A 22,675-nucleotide genomic window follows, 5' to 3' on the forward strand; every position below is an offset into this window, starting at 1 on the left:
GTAAAACTCTATGATTACGCCCACTCAAGTTTTATTGTTTAATAAGCCAAATAATGCACATTATCTGAGTATAACTTGAACAAAAAAGACTGCTGAGACAGGTATTGTACACTAAAACAAAATCAAAATTTTTACACATTACGTGAAACCATAAAACTTAAATTTTAAAAACCAAAATAACTTAAATTTTGAGTTTTCAATTCAAACAGTCAATGTAAGTGCTCTTAGCTTTAAAATATTTTCAAGTCAATTATAAGTGCTCTTTTGAAATCCAAACCACAGCAATCTACGTGAGGAATCTTTCATTACCATCTTCTTCTTCCGGGTCCTCTCTAAGCTTATAAGTTCCTTTCTCTGTTTTCCCGCGGATGTAGATCACGATGACAGCAATAATGAACAATCCACCAATAATAGCAGGGACGTAGTAATACCAAGGTACTGTGTAGCTCTGCCCACTCGACTTGGATTTCACTGGATATAATATATAGGCATTTGTTAATGCAAAATAGTGTTAGTTTTTGTGTATTCATTAGTGCTATATTGGAACTATTTGGATCAAGTTAAGCATTTTGTATTTATTGCTAACTTAAGTTTATATGTTTGGAAAAAAATCTTCTGTACTATAATTAAATACATAATAACTTGACTGTGGAAATAGGAATTGCAACCATGAATAAGTCACTCAAGTTCCCACCCACAAGAAAATGAAAAAACCCGCAAGAAAAATATAAATGACCAAACCAACCAAAAGTCATTTATGCTATACCAACACACTGCAATAGCTTCAGCAACTCAACTGTGGGCATTGGAGTGGCAACCATGAATAAGTCACTTAAGTTCCCACTCACAAAAATATAAATGACTAAACCAACCAAAAGTAATTTATGCTGTATTCACACACTCCAATAGCTTCAGCAACACAACTGTAGGCATGTGAGTGGCAACTATGGATAAGTCACTCAGGTTCCCACCCCGAAAATAAAATGAACAAAGTGTTCACTTACAGCTACAACTCTTCTTATCTGCTCCAAGTTCGAACCCTTCGTGACAAGTGCACACCGGTTTCTTGTCAATTGACACTGAGCAGTAATGGTCACAACCCCCTTTGCTTGTTCCCCCACAAATGTCACGAACGACTATCGGACCAGCGGTCAGCACTTTCATATAAACATCGCCATGCAACACTGAGCCATCTGTGGGATTTGCTTTGTCTAAACAACTCTAAAAAATTGGATTTTTAGTCACATATGTTTTACTTGGTATATTCTTTTTGAATGAATGTAACTTACTTTATACTCGCGTGGCGAAAAACGACAGTCGTTATAACATGGGTGTTTATACACCTCATGCCAACTTACGAGTTACCATGTATATAACAATGTGGGTAATTATGTTTTTTGATTTTGTTTTTTAATTATTTTAATGTATGGCTGATAATTTGGGCAACCGATTAGTGACAAATGTGTTTTTTTTGTAGTCACTGGTATATCTGGTTGGTTAATATGTAGTGTTACCACCACCTTCATTAATCTTTTTTAAGAAACTCATTACACTATTCTTTTTACTTTTTACACATATTGTAAGTATGATTATATTTGATCATAAATTCATCAATTTTAACACATGGTTTTATTAAGTGACAACAAAACAATAAGCCTAAATTGGTTGCAGCAGTTTTAGAAATGTAAAAGAACATTTTGTTGTATTGATATGATTTTTTGAAATAAAAATTTATAACTGTAATAGTACCTTTGCACAATTGCTGTTCTTTGTCCTATCACAAAGATTGACCAAACAACGAATAAAAATCATCTCAGAGTCCCCTCCTTTGAAAGAGACAGTGGAAAAACCAATACGAGCTTTATCAGATTCACCATTAAGGATAACTTTAATCCCAGACTGAGAATTGCTTTGGGATGTTAGGGAACAACTGGAATTAGAAGTTCATGTTTTATCATCAGTACAAATAATGATTATTTTTGATAATATAAAGTACTGAGTATAATCCAAAAAATAAAAGTGTACAAAATATTTTTCAAAATAAAGCACCGTTTTAAATTACTAGACTAATAATAATTTATGATACCAAAATAACCTGTATTTTTACGCATTCTCAAGTAAATTATACAAAAATAGAAAAAGATGTATTTTAAAAATGTATATAAATAAGTGACACATACTAACTATTAGCTAATAAAAATTATAATGTCTGTCGTTATAATTTTGTCTTACCCATTATCCAGTAAGTTATAATATTTCGGCTCGTAGGCGTTATTTGAAGGTGTTGCCCAACATCTGACCATTTGCATTGAGTATTTTGCTGGTAGGGATGGTTTGAGAGCAACTTCTGTATAAATTGTTGAAGGGACAGATAGAACTTGTGCACTGCTGTATGTAGCCGTGTATTGGCTATCACCCCATAGTGTCATGTCGGCTTCCAATTTGCTTATTTGAGGATCGTTTATAAGTGGAGACAAAATATCTCTGTGAAGAAAATTGGGGTAAAACGTTATCATTAAATATGAACCATAGCTTTTATAGAAGACACAATTGAGTCATTTTTAAACTTTTTGTTTTAAAACACTATGGTGCTGTTAGAAAAAAAAACAGTATTTCAGTGGTCACTAATGGGTTGTCCAAATTACCAGCCATACATAAAAAAAATGAAAAAAAAATCCCCTCCCCCTCCCAAAAAAAATATTTACTCACAAAGTCACATACATGGTAATTTGTAATCGGACACGAAGTGTATTAAACAGAACACCAGTTTAATAACGATTGCCCAACCACGTGAGTGTAAATGAGTTACATTCATTCATTCATTTAGCACTGAACTCTAATTTTAGTACAACATGTATGTAGGTATGTAACTTGCTTTATCCTCGCGTAGCCAGAAAACGACAGTTTTTATAACACAAGTGTTCTGTTTCATACATCTCGTGCCAGCATACAAGTTCTGCATCATACTTTGTGGGTGATTATTTTTTTGTGGAAGTTTTTTTTATAAAATATATACCTCTTTTTTCTGCCGAAATTGTAAATGAAGATCACACTTCCAGTAGTTTCTTTGGTCTGTGTATTATATGTGCAAGTAAAATCCACTCTGAATGTTCTGGTTCGATCAATGCTGCCACTAACTGAACCAATCAACCCATGAACAGAGTTGGAGAAAATAAGTTTTCCTGCAACTGACTGTAAAAAACAGAAACAATATGAAAAACTAGTTTAAACTAGTTTTACTCTAGTTTAAACTAGTTTTTGGGAGTTTTTTTGCATTTAAATTACAGGATTGTATGGTGTATTACAATTGAAGGTATATGTTTTATTGGAAATTGAATGTGAATGAATGAATAAATGTAACTTCCTTATCCTCGCCTGGCCAAAAAACGACAGTCGTTATCACACGGGTTTAACACCTTATGCCAGCTTACGAGTTACCATGTATGTTACTTTGTGGGTGATTATTTTTGGGGATTTTTTTCAGTTTTTCTGTATGACTGATAAAATTGTAGCCAAAGCATGTGTTATAATATGAATTGTAGCTAAAGCATGTGTTATATATCGTTATAAAGACACTCTTTAAATATTATAATCTTTGCAACCAATTTTAAAGAAATAAATTAAAAATTAAATAACTATTTTTAAGAAAAATAGACATAAAAAAGAAAACTGTCAAAAACATTTTTCTTCTGGCAGTTATAACATTCCCATATAAATAAAGAGAGATAAATTAAAAATTAAATACCTGTGATTAAGAAAAAAATTAGAAATAAAAACGTAAATCTGCCATTAAAAATATTTTTCACGGTAGTTCTAACATTACCATAAAAGACAATCTTTAAATAATATAATGTCGGCTATCAGTTTCGAAGAGATAAATTAAAAATTACCTAACCATAATTAGAAAAAAAATTTAAAATTTGGAATTAAAAACTTTTTTACCGTAGTTCTATGATTTCCACAGTCAGCTCCGTAACCAAGTTCGAATCTATATTCTGCCCCAATGCCATACCCTCTTGTTCCATGACAAGCTGCATTTGATTTGTGTGGATTAGAAGAACTTATACCCCCAAGCCCACCAAGGTATAATGTAGACAGATCAAAACCCATTGCATTGACCGCATATCTGTCAAGACTAAAAAAAAAAATTTAATTAGGAAATTATTTTTTGTGCTAAGACTCGAAAAAATTTAATAGGAAAATATGTTTTTTTTTCATGCATATCTGTCAAGGGTAAAAAAATAAATTAGGAAATGTTTTATTGTGCAAATACGAAAAAAACGGAAAAAAAGATTGAATTTAAAAATGATTTTTGTACAAATACTAGAAAGGGGCTTTTGAATTAAACAATGTGTTTTTTGCATTTCTGTTTATACTAAAGAAACAGTTTAAAATTAGAAGGACTTTATTTTGTCTATTGAGTTACAGTAATAAAAGTTATAAATACACAAAAGCAAAAAGATGAGAAGAAATGGTAAAACAGCAGTCGATATAACACGCTTATAGTTAAAAAACTACAAAACTTCTTTGTTAAAGGTGTGGCTTCTAGACCTAGCAAACAGTATACAGAAAAATGCAATTAAATAATACAATGTCCTAATTGAATTAATACAACAATATTCTAACAGTTTTTGTTTAACATTTATACCAGGCATCAAGAATCGGGTCAGAAAATTGGTCGGAACATTAGAGACGGGAACATGAATAAAGGATTCCACTAGCGCGAGCACAACACTTTCGGATGTACAAGGGTGTTGGGGTAATGGGCCAAATCTGGCCTAAATCTCAAGTCCTCACAGACCTCACCCATACAGAATAAAAAAATAGAAAAAAAATAATAATATAAAAACATTTATATCAAAATTCTTACCTTAATCTCATTTTTGATGTCCCGCATGAAATAACAGGCTTTACAACTGCATTTATGGAAGCAAGATTGGCGTATGTTGATTGCATTGTTAAAATATTCGCATCAAAAGCAGAATGAAGTCTGAACCCCATACAGGCGCCACTTCCAAGGCTGCTTAATGTGAATCGTTCACCATCAGCATAAGGATTAGAACCTGGGAATTATTTAAATAATGAATGAATGAATGAATGTAACTTACTTTATCCTCGTGTGGCTGGAATACGACAGTGGTTCTAACACAAGTGTTCTGTTTCATACACCTTGTGCCTGCTTACGAGTTACCATGTATGAGATTTTTTACGCTCCATTTAAGTAATTTTAGAAGGTGCAAGATTTGGTTTGCGACTTTATGTGTTGTATTTCATTGAATATTTAAGAAGTATTAAGTAAAAAGTAATAAAAAAACTGGAAAAATTAGCAAAAATTTGTGATAAACTGAGCTACAGATTAAATAAAACAAACCATTGTAGTCACAAGGTGTCAATACAACACGACTGCAGTTATTTCCAGCCCAATATTCTTTTCTGTTTTGCATTCTGTTGGTTTCGGAGTTATCACAATCGTGCACAACTGAAATACAAAAAAAAATTGGGTAAAATTCTTGAAATTGACACTTTCTGCTTAAATAATGTACGTAACTCTTTTTTTATCCTTGTGTGGCTGGAAAACGAGAGTCGTTACAACTTACAACACAGGTGCTATGTTTCATACACCTAGTGCCAGCTTACGAGTTACCAAGTATTACTTTGTGGGTGAATATTTTTAAAGAATTTTTTTATTTCTTTATTTCTGGCTGATAATTTTGAATATATATTGTATTGTATGTAACTAACTTTATCCTCGTGCGGCGGAAAAACGACAGTTGTTAAAACACGGGTGATTTTACACCTCGTGCCAGCTTACGAGTTACCATGTATGTTACTTTGTGGGTGATTATCCTTTTGGGAGATTTTTTCTTTTTTTAAATATGGCTAATAATTTGGACAACCCATTAGTAATCACTGGGTTGGAGCAATTGCCATTAAGTGTCTTTCCCAAGGACACATACGCCCACAATGGTAGCAGAGAGGAGCCTTGAACCAATTACCTATTGGTTACAGGCAGGCGTGCTAACCACTTTACCAGGGCACCGGGAATATAAAGGAAAAACATCTTACTTGGCAAAACACAGGATGTTTCATTTGCTCTCACATATCCAGGTTTGCAGTCGCACTTAAATGAGCCTGGTGTGTTGGTGCAATTTTCAGAAACTGCATTACATGGGTTACCAGTACATTCGTCTATGTCAGTACATGTGAATCCGTCACCAGTGTAACCAGAATTACAGGTGCACGAATGCCCAGAACCTAAAATACAGATCATTAAGCCTAAATACTTAAGCGATATTACCAATTTTTGCAATGGTTTTTTAAGTTTTTCAATTTGTGCAGGTACATTTGAATTATATCTATGTTTATATCTGTTCTCCAAACTACATTTTAGTATTCTATAGGTTATAGTGTGTGTTATATTGCAAATTAGAAGGTAGCAAAATTATGTGTTATATTGCAAACGATGCCAAAATATGTGTTTTATTACAAATTTAAGCCAAAGTATGTGTTATACTACAAAAGGTTACTGAAAAATGTGTTAAATTTCAAAAAAGACCTAAAATATATGTTGTATTTTAAATTTAAGCCAAAATATGGGTTATCTTGCAGTGGGCAACCAAAATACTAGTTATAGCATAAATTGTACCAAAATATGTGTTATATTATATTGCAAACGGTAGACAGGTTAAATCATATCTATCATGTTGTTGAAATCATATAGGCTCACCTGTTATATAAACATTACTGGCTAGACCGTTTGAAGATCCACAATTTGAACCATCCATGCATGTGATAGAGCAGGTCATTAATGAGTTAACCGGTGGTAATGTATTGGAACATGAACAATTTGCATTCTAGAATAAAGAAGATAAATGACTGTATGAATGAATGTAACTTGCTTTATCCTTGGGTGGCGGAAAAACGACAGTTGTTATAACACGGTGTTCTTTTCATACACCTTATACCTCATAAAGTAACTTATAAACAAAGTTTAAAGAGTTTATAAACAACTTATAAACAAAGTTTAAAGAGAAGACTAAAACAGTTATAAAATACAACATCTATTTGTATAAAGCAAGCAAAAACACAATGCAGGTCTTATGTAAAGATGAGAGCCACATTTTAGCTTGACAGTGAGCATGCAGTGTTTAGATGTTGGGTAATGGCAAACCCATGGCCTAATCCAAGATTCCATATAGTGCTACACCCTGGACCTTACTCTTACAGAATAGAAAGAGCATAAGAAGTATGAATACACAAAAGACATCCATGTTATTACTCAATAATGAGCATGAACTTAACAGTGAGCAGGAGGTTTATGAATACCCCATATGTGTCTGATGTATAAAAAGACACTCATGTTATAACTCAACAGCAAGCATGGTGTGTATGAATACCCCATGTGTGTCTGATGTATAAGAAGACACTCATGTTATAACACGACAGTGAGCATGAGGTGTATGAATACACCATGTGTGTCTGGTGTATAAGAAGACACTCATGTTATAACACGACAGTGAGCATGAGGTGTATGAATAAACACTGTATGTCTGATGTTAAAATTCTCCCAATAAATTCATGTGGTGTTGAAATTTAGCTTCTGGGCTTAAGATCCAACGTAGTAAATTTTACCAAGCAATCTAAAACATTTTTATCTAATGGTAATAAAACGTTATACCCTACAGAAATTGCATGTGTATATACTTATATGTGCATGCAAAATGACCTGGAATTCAGTAACCCATGTTGCAACTGATTAAACTTATACTTAAGGTATATCTTACAGCAATTGCCGCATATGTGGCATTTTTCCCTTGGCATAACTTTATGCATTTGTCTGCTGTTGCATTCATTAGAGTAGTTGTTGTAAGAGTAGATGTATTAAAACAGCCTGGCACCATTCCTGAAAAAATGGGATATTTAAAATAAAGAATTTATCTTTTTTAACAATGTTAAAAAGCTCAGCACTAAAACTACAAAGAAAAGGAAATTAGAAGCGAAAGGACTAGCTAGCGGGAAAAACTACTTGAGTAAGAGTGTCAAATAAAAGCGTGGCTGCTAAACGGACAATACAGTATATAAAAAACCATACCAAGTTGTATTAAACAAATCTGGGTAAAAAATGTAACTTATTGTCTAAACTTTAACAAGATGTGTTCTTACTAACTAACTGAGTTGTGTTAAATAAAATGGGGGAGAAAATGCTTACGGTCTAGATTTTGACAAGTTGCGTTTCCGCTACAAACAGGTTCCACAGGTATAGTACATTCATCGTAGTATAAGTTGCAAGTTTGACCATCACCAGTATACCCAAAGTTGCAAGAGCAATTATGGCCTCCGACTGTGTTGTTACATGAAGAGCCCACAGGATCACATGTGTCTGTGTTCCTGGTGCATTCATTAATATCTGCAAATTATTCAAAGGAATTGAAACTTTGAACGGGTAACAGAAAGACAGTAAATATTTGGTGTATAAGAAGATACTTATTTTGTTGTAAAATGACATTGAGCATGAGCATTTAATTCCACTATATACGTTTTATGTATAAATAGATACCCATGTTGCAACTTGTGAGCATGAGGTGTATGGATACACCGTGTGTCTGGTGTATAAGGAGACATCCATGTTATAACTGGACATCGAGCATAAGGTATTTGAATACACCAAGTGCGCTTGGGGTAAAAGACACCCTTTTAAAACTTGACAGCGGGCATGATGAGTATGAATACACCTTGTGTGTCAGGCAAGTAAAAAAAATCTATGTTATAACTCAAAAAATATAATATCAAAAATGTTATATCGAAACAAGTACAAAAATTGCATCACTTCTTATTAGCATTAAAAACAAGAAATTGATTACCTTTACAGAACTGTCCAGACACATATGTGTTGCTCAAGGGTCTTAACTCTTCGAAGCGATCATTATTGGCAGGGCACATGCATTCAATCCAGCCGTTTGTTGAGTTAAATTGGCAATCAGTAGTTGAGTTGTCAACATCTCGAAAGCAAAGGTTTTCTCCATTTGCGCAAATGTCAACAACTGCCGATTTAAAAAAGATTATTCTAAGATAAATTTTAAAATAAAGGAATATAACTTACTTTATTCTTGCGTGGCTAGAAAAAAAACAGTACTTAAACACAGGTGTCCTGTTTCATACACCTCCTGCTAGCTTATGAGTTACCACGTATGTTGCTTTGTACAAGATTCTTTTTTTATTTTTTTGTGGCTGATAATTTGGACAACTCATTAGTGACCACTGGGTTGGAGCAAATAAGTGTCTTGCCAAAGGACAGATACGACCACAATGGTAGCAGCAAAGAGATAATTTTAAAAATCTTTTAAATGCATTATAGGATATTATGATTAAGACAAAATTCATTATTGTACATATGACGCTTTTTTTGCCATCCGAAAAATTTCTTTTGCAAAACTACAAATATTATACTAAAATATTAAATGTAATAGAGTGGGGGAAGATGTGACAACTTTTTATTCCATTTTTTCGTCGCATTTAGTAAAAAACAAAGAACATTCAAAGAAAAATGAAACCGTATCCTCACAACTTCCATAGATCGCTGTTAATTGTTCAAAACACGATCAGAATATTTAAATTTATGTGCTAAAAGTGTCCTATTTTTCCTGACACTACTATACAAATGCCTTCCAGAAAAAATTACAGGATAATATTGTTTTTAAATCCATAACCTGTAGTCTATTTTATAAAATATTGTAGATAAATTTCCAATTTTTTTAGACTGAATGTTTTTCAGATTTAATGTTTCCACATAAATTGGACACATACGCCCACAATTGGTGGCAGCGTCAAGCCTTGAACACATACTCTCACTGGTATAAAATTTTACCAGTGGGTTTGTATCTCCGAGCATAATATTTGAGTAAAAACCTTTTTTTTATACTTGCAAATAATATCTTGCCTTTTAAAGTTGAAACTATAGTATAATATAGTAGTGTGGGGAAAGATGGAACACCTTTTTGGTCTATTTTCTCGAAAATTTAAGAATTATATAATCGTATCCTGGCGACTTTCATATACCGTTGTTAGTTGTTATAGTTGAATACTATGTACTAAAGGCGTCCCATCTTACCCCGCAGTACTATAATATTGGTTTTATACTGAGAAAGTATTTTGGATATCCTACTGTAAGGTACCTTTAGCACATTACAGTTTTATAATTCTTAAATTTTCAAGAATGTTCTTTGTTTACTACAAAACCAGACGAGAAAATTCATTGAAACAGTGTCCCGTTTTCCCTCACCCTACTATATTACATAACGCCTAATAACAAATGGACCAAAATAAATTCAAAACAAACATTTCGACATACATATTACATTAAGCGACGGGTTCGCTTGTAGTGGAGCTATGACAGAAACCATGCTAGTGCGGCAGTTATTTCGAAACGCCAATGTTCCATTCGTATTTATTTTAGGGCATGGATTGGTGACTGGAATTGGTATTGCTGGTATATCTGAAAAAATAGGTTATTTTAATGCTTAAATTTACACACTTTTGTTTCTATTAGAAGACTAACTTAATAATAATGAATGAATAAATGTAACTTACTTTATCCTCGCCTGGCCGAAAAACGACAGTCGTTATTACACGGGTTTAACACCTCGTGCCAGCTTATCAGTTACCAAGTAGGCTATGTTACTTTGTGTGTAATTGATTTTTTGGGGGAAGGGGGGATTTTTTTCATTTTTTCATGTGTGCCTGGTAATTTGGACAACCCATTAGTGTCCACTGGGTTGGAGCAATTGCCGTTAAGTGTCTTGCCCAAGGACACATACGCCCACAATGGTAGCAGCATCGATGTTGAGCCCACAACCTCTGGTTTACAGGCAGGCGCGCCAACCACTATGCCACGGCAAATAAATTGCTCGTTTGTCTGCTAGGTGTAGCGACCACGCATATTTTCTTCCAATTAAATGTAAATATGTTTTAACTGTAAGCGTCAGATAAATAAATATTTAAATACGTTTTACTGTTGATTCCTTGATATTCGTTTTTCAAATAATATGATCTTTATTATTATTTAAAAAAAAGTAATTTAAATAAAATAATTTTTGCTAATTATTTTCAATAAATAAATGAATGTAGCTTACTACTTTATCCTCGCGCGGCCGGAAAACGACAGCAGCCGTTATAACACGGGTGTTCTGTTTCATATACACCTCGTGTCAGCTTACGAGTTACTAAGTATGTTGCTTTGTGGAAAATTATTTTTTGGAGTTTTTTTTTAGTTTTTTATATGTGGCCAATAGTCTGGACAAGCCATTAGTGGCCACTGGGTTGGAGCAATTGTCGTTAAGTGTCTTGCCCAAGGACACATACGCCCACAATGGTATAGTAGGTTATAAAATTGTTCGGCGCCGTAGCGTAGTGGTTAGCGCGCCTGCCCGTGACCATTAGCTAATGGGTAATGGGTTCAAGGCTCGTCGCTGCTACCATTGTGGGCATATATCTCCTTGGGCAAGACACTTAACGACAATTGCTCCAACCCAGTGGCCACTAATGGGTTGTCCAAATTATCAGCCATACATAAAAAAAAACGAAAAAATCCAAAAAAATAATCACCCACAAAGTTACATACATACATGGTAACTCGTAAGCTGGCACGAGGTGTTAAACCCGTGTGATAACGACTGTCGTTTTCCGGGTCATTCATTCATACTTACTAAACTGAGATGTGAAGCCAGCAAAACATATCACTATCAGTATGGAAAGAATGTTCATACCTATTGTTGATTCGTTTCTAAAGCAGTATGGTTGTTTTACGTTTCATGTTTGAAATGAATAAATGAATGTAATTTGTTTTATCCTCGCGTAGCGGGGCAGTGGTAATCGGTATATAGCACAGTAGGGGAAGATGGTCACCTTTAGCACATATTATCCGAATATCATGCTGATGGTGTTTTAAACAATTAACATCGGTCTTTGGGAGTCGTGAGAATACGGTTTTATAATTCTTTGATTACTCTTTGTTTACCACCAAATGGGACGAGAAAATAGAATGAAATGTGTCCCATATTCCCCCACCCTACTATAATACTGTAATAACACAGATGTTTTGTTTCATAAACCTTGCGGCCGTTACGAATTACTACAAGCGTAGCTTTGTGAGTGATTACTTTTGGGGGGATTTTTTAATAACATGTATTCTACATTCATATAACTGACCCTAAAAGAACTGAACACCTATGCGCGGGAGAGACCTAACAGTAGAATTTAAATTTAATTGTGTTCTCTACGCAGGCAAGGTAAATATGTTTGAGAATACAATTGTGTTATTTGTTAATATACACGCCAAACATTAGTGTTAGCGCAATAAAATACACCGATATATAATCGAAACCCCAATTCTGTCTTTGCTTCTATTACAACGCCGGGCCAAAACGGATTATATAATAGCGTGGGGGAAGATTGGACACCGTTTTATACCATTTTCTCGCCCCATTTGGTAATAAACAAAGAAAATGCAAAGAATTATAAAACCATATCCTAACGACTCCCATAGACCGATCAGGATATTTGAATATTATGTGCTCAAAATGTACCGTCTTCCCCCACCCTACAATATAGTGAGGTGGGGAAAGATTGGACAGCTTTCGTTCTATTTTCGCGTACCATTTAGTAGTAAACAAAATAATTAACGAATTATAAAACCATATCCTCACGACTCCCATAGAACTTTGTTAATTGTTTAAAACACGATCAGGGTATTTGGATATATTATGTGCTAAAGGTGTTCCATCTTACCCCACAGTATATTACCATGCCTTAACGAGCAACGATTGTAAATAATACAATTGTAAATTATAAATACACACAATCACTGCTTTTAATTTAAAGGTAAAATACATAAACTTTAATCCCTCGGTTTATTTTCGTTTTAAATTAACAGGTGCAACAGCCACGCTTTTTAACTGAAGCTCTTTCCTGCACTTTTTATCCATAGCGTGTTTTAACAACTCCTGTTTTGCTGTTGATTCCCTTCTATTCGTTCTTTAAATAACATGATCTTACCGTTTTCGAAAGGATAAATGAAAAGTTATACTGAACAAGTTATATAACTAATTTCTTCACTAATTTTTTAGGCGTTACTTTCTGTTAGGAACGATATTCGAATTAAAGATTGTCTAGAATGGCTCGCTTCTTTCTGGTTCCTAAATATTCAATAAGTACCACGGTTCGTGCCAACGAAATGATTATCCGGTTTGGTTATTTATTACTCATTCTGTTACGAAGACGGCGACGCGTGTAACGAAGACGCGTGCCGCCGAAGCTAATCGCGCACTTTGAAAACGAGTATTGACTACGTTGGTCACGAAATTCGAAACAATATAACTCACAAGCAAATCCAAAATTTTACAAATTAAACCTTACCCTATTGTGGTAACAATATTAATTTTAATTACTGCAAACTTATTATATTTTCAAAGAATTCTGGAAAATAAATGGATTTATCCCTGCCAACAGCGTCACTACACCTTTGTTGCAACTTATGGTACACATAGCCCGCTGAATCGTACGGTAAAGAAATAAAAGAACGGCCCATTGTCCTAAAGCGCGCCGGAAATAATCGTTAGCGCGCGTGAATCACAATTACAAACGAGATGTTCTAATGAACAACCGTTTCCGCCGTAGATCGTTTACAGGTATACGCACATCTTCGTATATTCCTTAAGCATATTCCGCTTAGAATAAGCAGTTAGCTAATGGCAGTTTTAGCTGATACGAACATTTTTATATAGTAGGATGGGGAAAGATGGAACACCTTTAGCACATAATATTTAAAAATTCTAATCGGTTTTTAATCCATTAATAACGGTCTATAGAAGTCGTGAGAATACCGTTTTATAATTCTTAGGATGTTATTTATTTACTACCAAATGCGACGAGTAAATAGAACGAAAAGATGTCCCATCTTACCCCACTCTAATATACCATGCTAATTTGAAAGTAATTTTTGTGAGGTATTTAGCCTGTATGTGGGGCTGTGTCGGCTGTATAAATGTTGTTATAAATATGAAGAAGTTTATAGTTAAGTTTACGCATAAACCTTATTACAATAGTCGAGATGCTAAAACTATTGCATTGCATATACTATACGAAAAAATAAATGTAACGTATTTATCTTCGCGTGGCGGGCAACAGCAGTTGTTATAATTCGGGTTTTCTGTTTCATACACCTCATGTACGCTTACGAGTTACCACGTATGTAGTTTAAAGGGATTTTTTTTTGGGGGGGGGGTATTTATTTTTTGGTGTAGGATTGACAGTTTAGATAATCCATAAGTGACCACTGGGTTGGAGCAAAATATGCATGTTTTTAGCGTGTGGTAACTTGAGTGACTTTTCCATATAGTTGTCACATTTGTAGAGTTACTGAAGCTATACCTATATACAGTGCGTTTATATAGTAGGGTGGGGAACACGGGACACAATTTCATTCTATTTTCTCGCCCCATTTAGTAGTTAACAAAGAAAGTTACACATTGCGTTATATATAGGATAGGATTTAATTCAGTTCTAAAAGTAATATTGTTATCTGTTCTTATAGGCCATATAGTTTATTCATAGATTAGATTGAATATTACAAAATGGCGAGGCTGATTTTATGGCTGGCTATTCTGTCGGTCAGTTATTATGATATCTCAGGTAAGATATACCTTACAAACCCTTTTTTAGAGAAGCAAAAATGCAGTTATGAAATTCTGTAAAAATTTTTGTTTACTACCACATTAGACAAAAGAAGCAAATTAAAACATGTCCTATTTAACCCCACCCTATAAATATAAAAACATGTCCCATTTAACCCCACCCTATAAATACAAAAACGTGTCCCATTTAACCCCACCCTATTATAAACGAACATTATTACAAAGTTATATCTTTCCACAGCCATGGTCCAAAGCGACCCAATGACGATGACGTCCCAAAACATTCTCAACCAAGTATCATACCGTAACCCAATTGTTGGAATACAAAACGTGCCTGACAGCTGCAATGACACATGCCGAATTAGTGTCCTGCATAATCTATGGACATTGGTCAGCCAGGGAATCGCGAATACTAAAGGCTCTGATATATTCCGTAACGTAGTACTTGTTGGGGGTAAGAGTCTTGTAATTAAAACTATGGTTATAGTAACATAATAATTCACGTCAAAAACGATAGCGATTGTTTAATTATATTCAAAGAACGAAAATGGGAAATCAATGGCAAAACGACAGTCGTTAAAACCATAGTAGGCTATATATTTGTATATATATATATATATAAATATCTATATTCCGTGGTTAAAACACGCTATGGATAAAAAGAGTCGGGAAATAAATACACCATAATGAAATACAAACAAAAAACATCTGTATTCGTTAAATAAATGAATAAATAAAAGAATGTAAGTTTTATTGCATGTTTCCCTACCGGGACTTACCCATAAATATGAAAAACCTAATCTTCTTTATTTTGTATAAACCGCCGCACATTCATGCTATAAAAGTCATATAATATTGCATTTAAACCTCAAATTTAACCTAACTGATACATAAGAATTCAAGACACGTTATAAACTTATTTAATACTAAGTAATCTTACTGTATATTTCAGACTACAACGAATGCCTCAATTCTGTCGGTAACACATGCCATGCGAAGGCCTATTGCACGAACTTGATTGGAAGTTATAAATGCACATGTTGGTCCGGTTACAGAGACGCGGACACAAACCAAAAACCCGGAAGAACTTGCCAAGGTAAAATTTATGATATCCCTATTTATTACAATGGCTGTTTAGTTGGTATAAAGACAAATAGTGTATTAAAAATACGAAAAAAACGACGGCGCATTTAGGCAATACGCAACTGCTCGACAGCGGGCATGTGGTGTACTTAAGTATTCTGAATTTCTTTCTACATTAGAGCTTTACTATATACAACAGTATATTAAAGTGGTTTAACTTGACTAGTCCCAAACGTGAATTTACAAGTATTTTTCAAACAAATCTTATTGTGTTGCACATTAAAACTTATAATAAAAACGTCTACTAGGTCAATCTTTGTAAAACAACTGTTAAAATATCTGTATAAAAGCATCAGATTGAACTCATTTCAATAAAAACTGCACTAAATTTTAACAATTGTATTGGTATATTAGGGTGGGAGAAGATGAGACATCTTTTTATTTAGTTTTCTTGTACCGTTTGGTAGTAAACAAAGAACATTCAAAGAATTATTAAACCGTATCCTCACGACTTCCATGGACCGTTATTAATTGTTTAAACCAGGATCAGGGTATTTACGCAAAAAGTGCCTTTCCCCACCCTACTATAACTTATTTTCCACTTTTACAGATATCAATGAATGTTCTGAAAATTCTCATAACTGCCACGCTGGATCTGCCTTATGCGTTAACACCATTGGTTCATACCAATGCCAGTGTAAGAGTGGTTTCAGTGGAGATGGAAGAGTATGCCATGATATAAATGAATGTGAAGCAGGTAATTATAACATTGGAAACTTTTATCATAGATGGTAAACTGGACGTTAAGTAAGGTGTATGAATGTGTGTGTCTAGTGTATAAGGAGACACCCATGTTAAAACTTGACAGTGAGCATGAGGTGTATGGATACACTATGTGTGGCTGGTGTATAAGTAGACATCCATGTTATAACTACACAGTAGGCATAAGGTGTATGGATACACCATGTGTGTCTAGTGTATAAAAAGACACCTATGTTAAAACTTGACAGTGAGCATGAGGTGTATGGATACACCACGTGTGTCTTGTGTGTAAGTAGACATCCATGTTATAACTACACAGTAGGCATAAGGTGTATGGATACACCATGTGGTCTGGTGAATAAAATACATCTATGTTAAAACTTGACAGTGAGCATGGGGTGGATAAATACAGCATGTGTGTCTGGTTTACAAGAAGACACTCATGTAATGAAACAACTATATGTATAAAGCCATTTAAAATTTCCACATTTGAAATAACACTTAACTTTTCCATCTATAAGTATAACAACAAAACTTACACCAACAAATAAAATCCAGGACTACACCAATGTGATGCCAATGCTTTGTGCCAAAACATACATGGAAAATACAATTGCATATGCAAAGATGGCTTCAGTGGTTCTGGCTTGGTCTGTACTGATATAAATGAATGTACATCTGGTACAAGCCATTGTGACAGAGACGCTACATGCTTTAACACCATAGGCAAGTACAACTATATATTTAAATTTAAAAGTATTTTGATAGAGGGTTATTTAAATGTATATGTTGTTACACTGCTTTATCTCCGTGATATTATGGATGTCTCATTACAATATTAACAAAACTTTTGAATGAGGTGTTTAAAAATAAACACCCATGTTATAACTTGACAGTGAGCATGAGGTGTATGAATACACCATGTGTGTTTAGTGTATGGTATAACTCGACAGCGTGCATAAACACACAAAGTCTGACATTGAATAACCCAGTGGTTACTAATGGGATGTCCAACACGAGGTGCATGAACACTCATGTTATAACGGCTGTCATTTTTCGGCCACGCGAAGATAAAAGTACAGTTACATTCATTAAAAGTAAAGTTACATTCATTAAAAGTAAAGTTACATTCATCATTATTCATTTGAACCAACCTTCAGGTGGACACACTTGTGCTTGCAAAACTGGTTTCAGCGGGAATGGGCAATGGTGTAGTGATATGAATGAATGTCTCCTATCAAGTACATGCTCTAGTATATCTGGTAGTGTCTGCAGGAACACACATGGTGCATTTGTGTGCGAATGTAGCTCTGGATATAACATGGTAAGAATATGATAAAACATAAGGGTATGATATAAAAAATATGACACCATGTTATAGCTTAACAGTGAGCTTAAGGTGTATGAATACAGTATATGTGCCTGGTGTATAAGAAGACACTCATGTTATAACTCGACAGTGAGCATGAGGTGTATGAATACACCATGTGTGTCTGGTGTATAAGAGGACACCATGCTATACCTCAACAATGAACATGACATACCTAAATATGCCATCTGAATTATATACACCAGACACATATATATCTTGCTATTAAACCTGTTTTAATTCAAAGTAAAAAAATATTTAAACCATTGCTTTAGCATAGGCATGTTATTATAATTGTCTGTATAGTGCTGTTTTTATTTCTGCAGCAAGAAAATGCTGGTGTAAAGTCATGTGTAGATAAGAATGAATGCACAGATGGTACTGCTAATTGTCACACTGGTTCAAACTGTGTCAACTCACCGGGGAGTTATAAATGTCAGTGTCCAACTGGCACTTACAGTACTGGTTCAGCATGTGCGGATATAAATGAATGTAATGGAGGTTCAGTTTGTACTGCTGCTAATACTGTATGTGTTAATACTCAAGTAAGTATGCTATATCAAAACTTATTAATTAGTTTAAAGAATCCTTTGAAAAATTTTACTTTTTTAATCACCTTCAAAGTTACATATGTGGTAACTCGAAAGCGGGCACAAGGTGTATTAAACAGAAGATCCATGTTATAAAGACTGTCATTGCCCCGCCACGCAAGGGTAGATAAGTTGCATTCATTCATTTATAATACTCTGGATAAACAGCAAATACTAAATACAGCTTGTCTGTAGGAATAAATGAAAATATTTTCACTTGAATAAAAAATGGACCAACTTTTTTTTTACAGGGTAGCCACAATTGCTCATGCAAAACTGGCTACTTCAAAAATGCAGGTGAAAATTGTGTACAGATTGTAGCAACTTGTACCACTGCGTGTTCTGCCAATGCTGTATGTATTGGGGCCAATACTTGTGCTTGTAAAAATGGTAAGAAGGTATTTGTTGTATTATGTGTACTGACATATAAGCTATGGGAAATTTTTTATATTTGTAAAGTTAAAAGGTAAGAGGTTTATGAAATGGGTCAAATAGGCCTAGTTTTAGCCAAAATCTGTTTTAGCCAGTTTTAGCTCAATTTTAGCCAGAAATTGGCCTGGTTTTAGCCACTGTTGTTGCCCCACCACACAAAAATAAATTAGTATTATTCATTTTAAAAACCTGGTTATGTCTTTGTAATGTGCACAAGGTATACCAAACAGAAAACCTGTGTTATAACGACCGCCATTACCCTGCCATGCAAATATAAAAAAGTTACATTCATTCATTATACTATCCGCCCCATACATATTCACATATCCAGGCCGCGAATTTCACGGAAGCTCGAAGCTAAAGCTTCCGTAAAGCTTCCGCAAAGTGAAAGACGGCAGCTTTTTCAAGCTTCCGTCTTTTTACCTATGCTATTCAACGGGTGAAAGCATAGGCTGTGGCTTTCTCCTAATGCGAGCAGATCGTGCTCACAAAGCATTCTCTCGTTTTGTGAAAAGAAACAGGCGAAAGCGTAAGAGTGCTCCATGCGAACACATGCTCGTAAGCGTTCTCTCATTTTTATAAAAGAAACAGGCAAGAGCATAAGAGTCTGCCCCATCTGCCCCGTACATTCTGCCCCATACATTCTGCCCCATACATATTTACATTTCCGTAATCCTAAAGATAAGACATTACTATATTACAGGGTACACTGGCAATGGTCAAACATGTACTGATATAAATGAATGTCAAGCTGCAGTTAGCCCTTGCCCTGCCCATTCTACATGCAGTAATAGTGATGGAAGTTATACATGTACTTGTAATTCTGGCTACAAGCTTGAGAATCATATCTGTGTGGACCATAATGAATGTTCCACTGCTGGAGTTTGCGGTGTGTTTGGTACATGCACAAATACTGCAGGTGAGGACAGAAAACTGTGCATTTTATAAACTTTGATGGATTTTTTTGTTAAAAATGGAAAACTGTGCATTTTATAAACTTTGATAAAAATTATGTAAAAAACTTGTAAGGGGCACTAAGTGCGTAAAAACACACATGTTATAATGACTATTATTGCCCTGTCAGGAGAAGATAAAGAGGTTATATTTATTTATTTTTCCATGAATAGCCTATAAAAGTTACATTCATTTATTCACCATCAAAATTTTATACTTTCTCTTTTCAAGGTGGTCACACATGTACATGTAGCAGCGGGTACAGTGTTGTAGGTGGTATATGTGTTGATACTAATGAATGTCAATCAAACCCATGTCATTCAAATGGAAGATGCACAAACAGTCCAGGAAGTTACACATGTCAATGTAATGCTGGATACCAAGGAAATGGGTACACATGTACTGATATTAATGAATGCAAAGGTATGTGTTTTTACTTGTAGTAATATATTTGTATGTCTACATGTTTTAGCTTATGCGTTTTTATGTGTTTTTGCTTAGTGTATCATACAGTTGGATATGATATAAATCTGAAAAGTATGCAGAAAATAACTTGACAGTGAGCATGAGGTGTATGAATACACCATATGTGTCTGGTGTATAAGAAGACACCCATGTTATAACTTGACAGTGAGCATGAGGTGTATGAATACACCATGTGTGTCTGGTGTATAAGAAGACACCTATGTTATAACTTGACAGTGAGCATGAGGTATATGAATACACCATGTGTGTCTGGTGTATAAGAAGACACCTATGTTATAACTTGACAGTGAACATAAGGTGTATGAATACACCATGTGTGTCTAGTGTATAAGAAGATACCTATGTTATAACTTGACAGTGAGCATGAGGTGTATGAATATACGTGTGATATGTTTTATAATTAGGAGTTGATTATTTTTACAGTTGGCCAGAAATGTGCAAGCAATGCGAAATGTACCAACACCCCAGGCTCATATACTTGTACATGCAACAGTGGTTATAATGGGGATGGAGTTACATGCACAGATATAAATGAATGCTCTAACTCAGGTAGGTTTTGCTGTTATAATGTTGTTCTATTCTATGTCCTGCCATAGTACTTGGGATGTAGGCCAAAATTTGCCCAATACTGTGTATTATAGCCCTGGGAAATCACGTTTACTATATATTTAGTATAGTAGGGTGGGGAAATATGGGACAGCTTTCCATTCTATTTTCTCGTCCCATTTGGTAGTAAACAAAAAACATTCAAGGAATAATTAAACCATATAGTTGAGTATTATGTGCTGTAGGTGTCCCATCTTCCCCACCCCACTATATATAAAAGGGTATATAAGTAAACTATTTTGTGTAAAAAAAAACTACTGAATCTGCTATTTTCAGCTACTTATTTTATGTGCTACAATAGAAAAATAAAGAAATGAATGTAACCTATTTATCCCCACAATGACAGTTGTTATAACACGAGTGTACATAAAATATTTTGCTGCTTAGTGTAACTTTTATGATATAATCTGCCATTTTAGCTACTGGTTTTATGTGCTATGAAAATTAATTAAAAATGACTGTAACCTATTTATCCTCACATGGCGGAGCAACAACAGTCGTTATTACACGGGTGTACAAAAATATTTTTCTACTTAGCTAAACTCTTATGTTTTAATCTGCTATTTTCAGCTACTTGTGGCTCAAATGGAATCTGCAGCAACACGGTGGGGTCTTTCATTTGTAGATGTAACTCTGGCTACAGTCTTAACGTTGCTGCTAACTCCTGTGTTGATACTGATGAATGTACAGCTGGAACCCACCGTTGCCCAGCTGGTATTACATGCAGTAACGTACCAGGGGGGTACACCTGCCTCTGCAGATCAGGGTGGTCTTGGGACTCTGTCAGGTTGACATGCGTTGATATTAACGAATGCTCAGTGGCGAACACATGCACAGATCCTAAAGCTGTTTGTGTTAATCTAGAAGGAAGCCATAAATGTGTGTGTAGAAGTGGGTACACTGCAAGCTCCTCTGGGGCATGCGTAGACGCAAATGAATGCGAATTGAAGGCAGATGTCTGCCAGGGTTTTAACTCTGAGTGTATGAATACTGAAGGTGGTTACAAATGCTCTTGCCCTGCTGGCCACCATGGTATTAAATCCTTCTGTGTTCCATCTCAACAGCAATGTGGGTCGGTTACAAAGTGCCATTCGCATGCTACATGTACAAATGAAGCTGGCCAGTCCAAATGTAAATGTAACACAGGGTATTTCGGATCTGGTGAAATGTGCTTTGCTAAGCAAACAGCTTGCCAAGCTGGAATCGCCCCAACAGACCAATGCAGTGCTTCTTCCAAAGTTACATTCTCTATATTCCTATCACTTCTACTTCTCATATTCACACTCTTCTGCACGGAATCTGTTTAATACGTCATAGCTGATGACGTAATCAAGTCCTACGTCAGAAAACGTCACCATACTGTTAGATATTGTAACCATTGCAGATATTTCAAAGTTATGCCTCCAAAATTTATAGTTTTACTTTAATAACCCAACGTGTCGCATTAGTGTATATAATCACAATGTAAAGAATTAATAAACGGATATAAAACGTTTCCGAAATTGGATGATTCACTGAAACGCAGCCGAAGCCATTATGTATAGGTACTGCTTTACAAAACAGACGCACAAAGCAATTGTTTAGATTTATGCACGTTATATATGATACACGCCGATGTATTTTAACGTATTCGGTACTACTGCCGTATACAAAAACTCTAGATTTATTTATGGAATACACAAACCTCGTGCCCGCTGTTAGGTTAA

General features: G+C 34.8%; 1 protein-coding gene across 4 annotated transcripts in view; it reads right to left on the reverse strand.

The window, feature by feature from the left end:
• Nucleotides 1-14: 14 nt before the first annotated feature.
• The window catches only part of LOC149734782 (uncharacterized), a 45,285-nt gene continuing 22,624 nt past the window's right edge, over nt 15-22,675 (reverse strand). The window contains exons 3-17 of one of the 4 annotated variants that reach the window (XM_089879439.1): nt 17,687-17,842; nt 10,349-10,492; nt 8,862-9,041; nt 8,210-8,407; nt 7,785-7,903; nt 6,728-6,854; nt 6,067-6,255; nt 5,372-5,479; nt 4,871-5,063; nt 3,943-4,135; nt 3,017-3,192; nt 2,233-2,484; nt 1,750-1,930; nt 1,005-1,221; nt 15-471 (exon numbers count right to left, since the gene is read on the reverse strand). In XM_089879439.1, coding sequence (XP_089735565.1) covers nt 287-471; nt 1,005-1,221; nt 1,750-1,930; nt 2,233-2,484; nt 3,017-3,192; nt 3,943-4,135; nt 4,871-5,063; nt 5,372-5,479; nt 6,067-6,255; nt 6,728-6,854; nt 7,785-7,903; nt 8,210-8,407; nt 8,862-9,041; nt 10,349-10,400 — 2,370 coding nt within the window. In that variant the 5' untranslated portion in view covers nt 10,401-10,492; nt 17,687-17,842 and the 3' untranslated portion in view covers nt 15-286. Of the gene's footprint in view, nt 472-1,004; nt 1,222-1,749; nt 1,931-2,232; nt 2,485-3,016; nt 3,193-3,942; nt 4,136-4,870; nt 5,064-5,371; nt 5,480-6,066; nt 6,256-6,727; nt 6,855-7,784; nt 7,904-8,209; nt 8,408-8,861; nt 9,042-10,348; nt 10,493-10,587; nt 10,605-11,702; nt 11,837-17,686; nt 17,871-22,675 lie in introns of those variants that run through there. The other 3 variants (XM_089879437.1, XM_089879438.1, XM_089879440.1) reach the window with 3 other exon arrangements.

This window comes from Ciona robusta, chromosome 6 (genome assembly GCF_009617815.1).
Source record: "Ciona robusta chromosome 6, ASM961781v2".
In the NCBI taxonomy this organism is placed as follows: domain Eukaryota; kingdom Metazoa; phylum Chordata; class Ascidiacea; order Phlebobranchia; family Cionidae; genus Ciona; species Ciona robusta.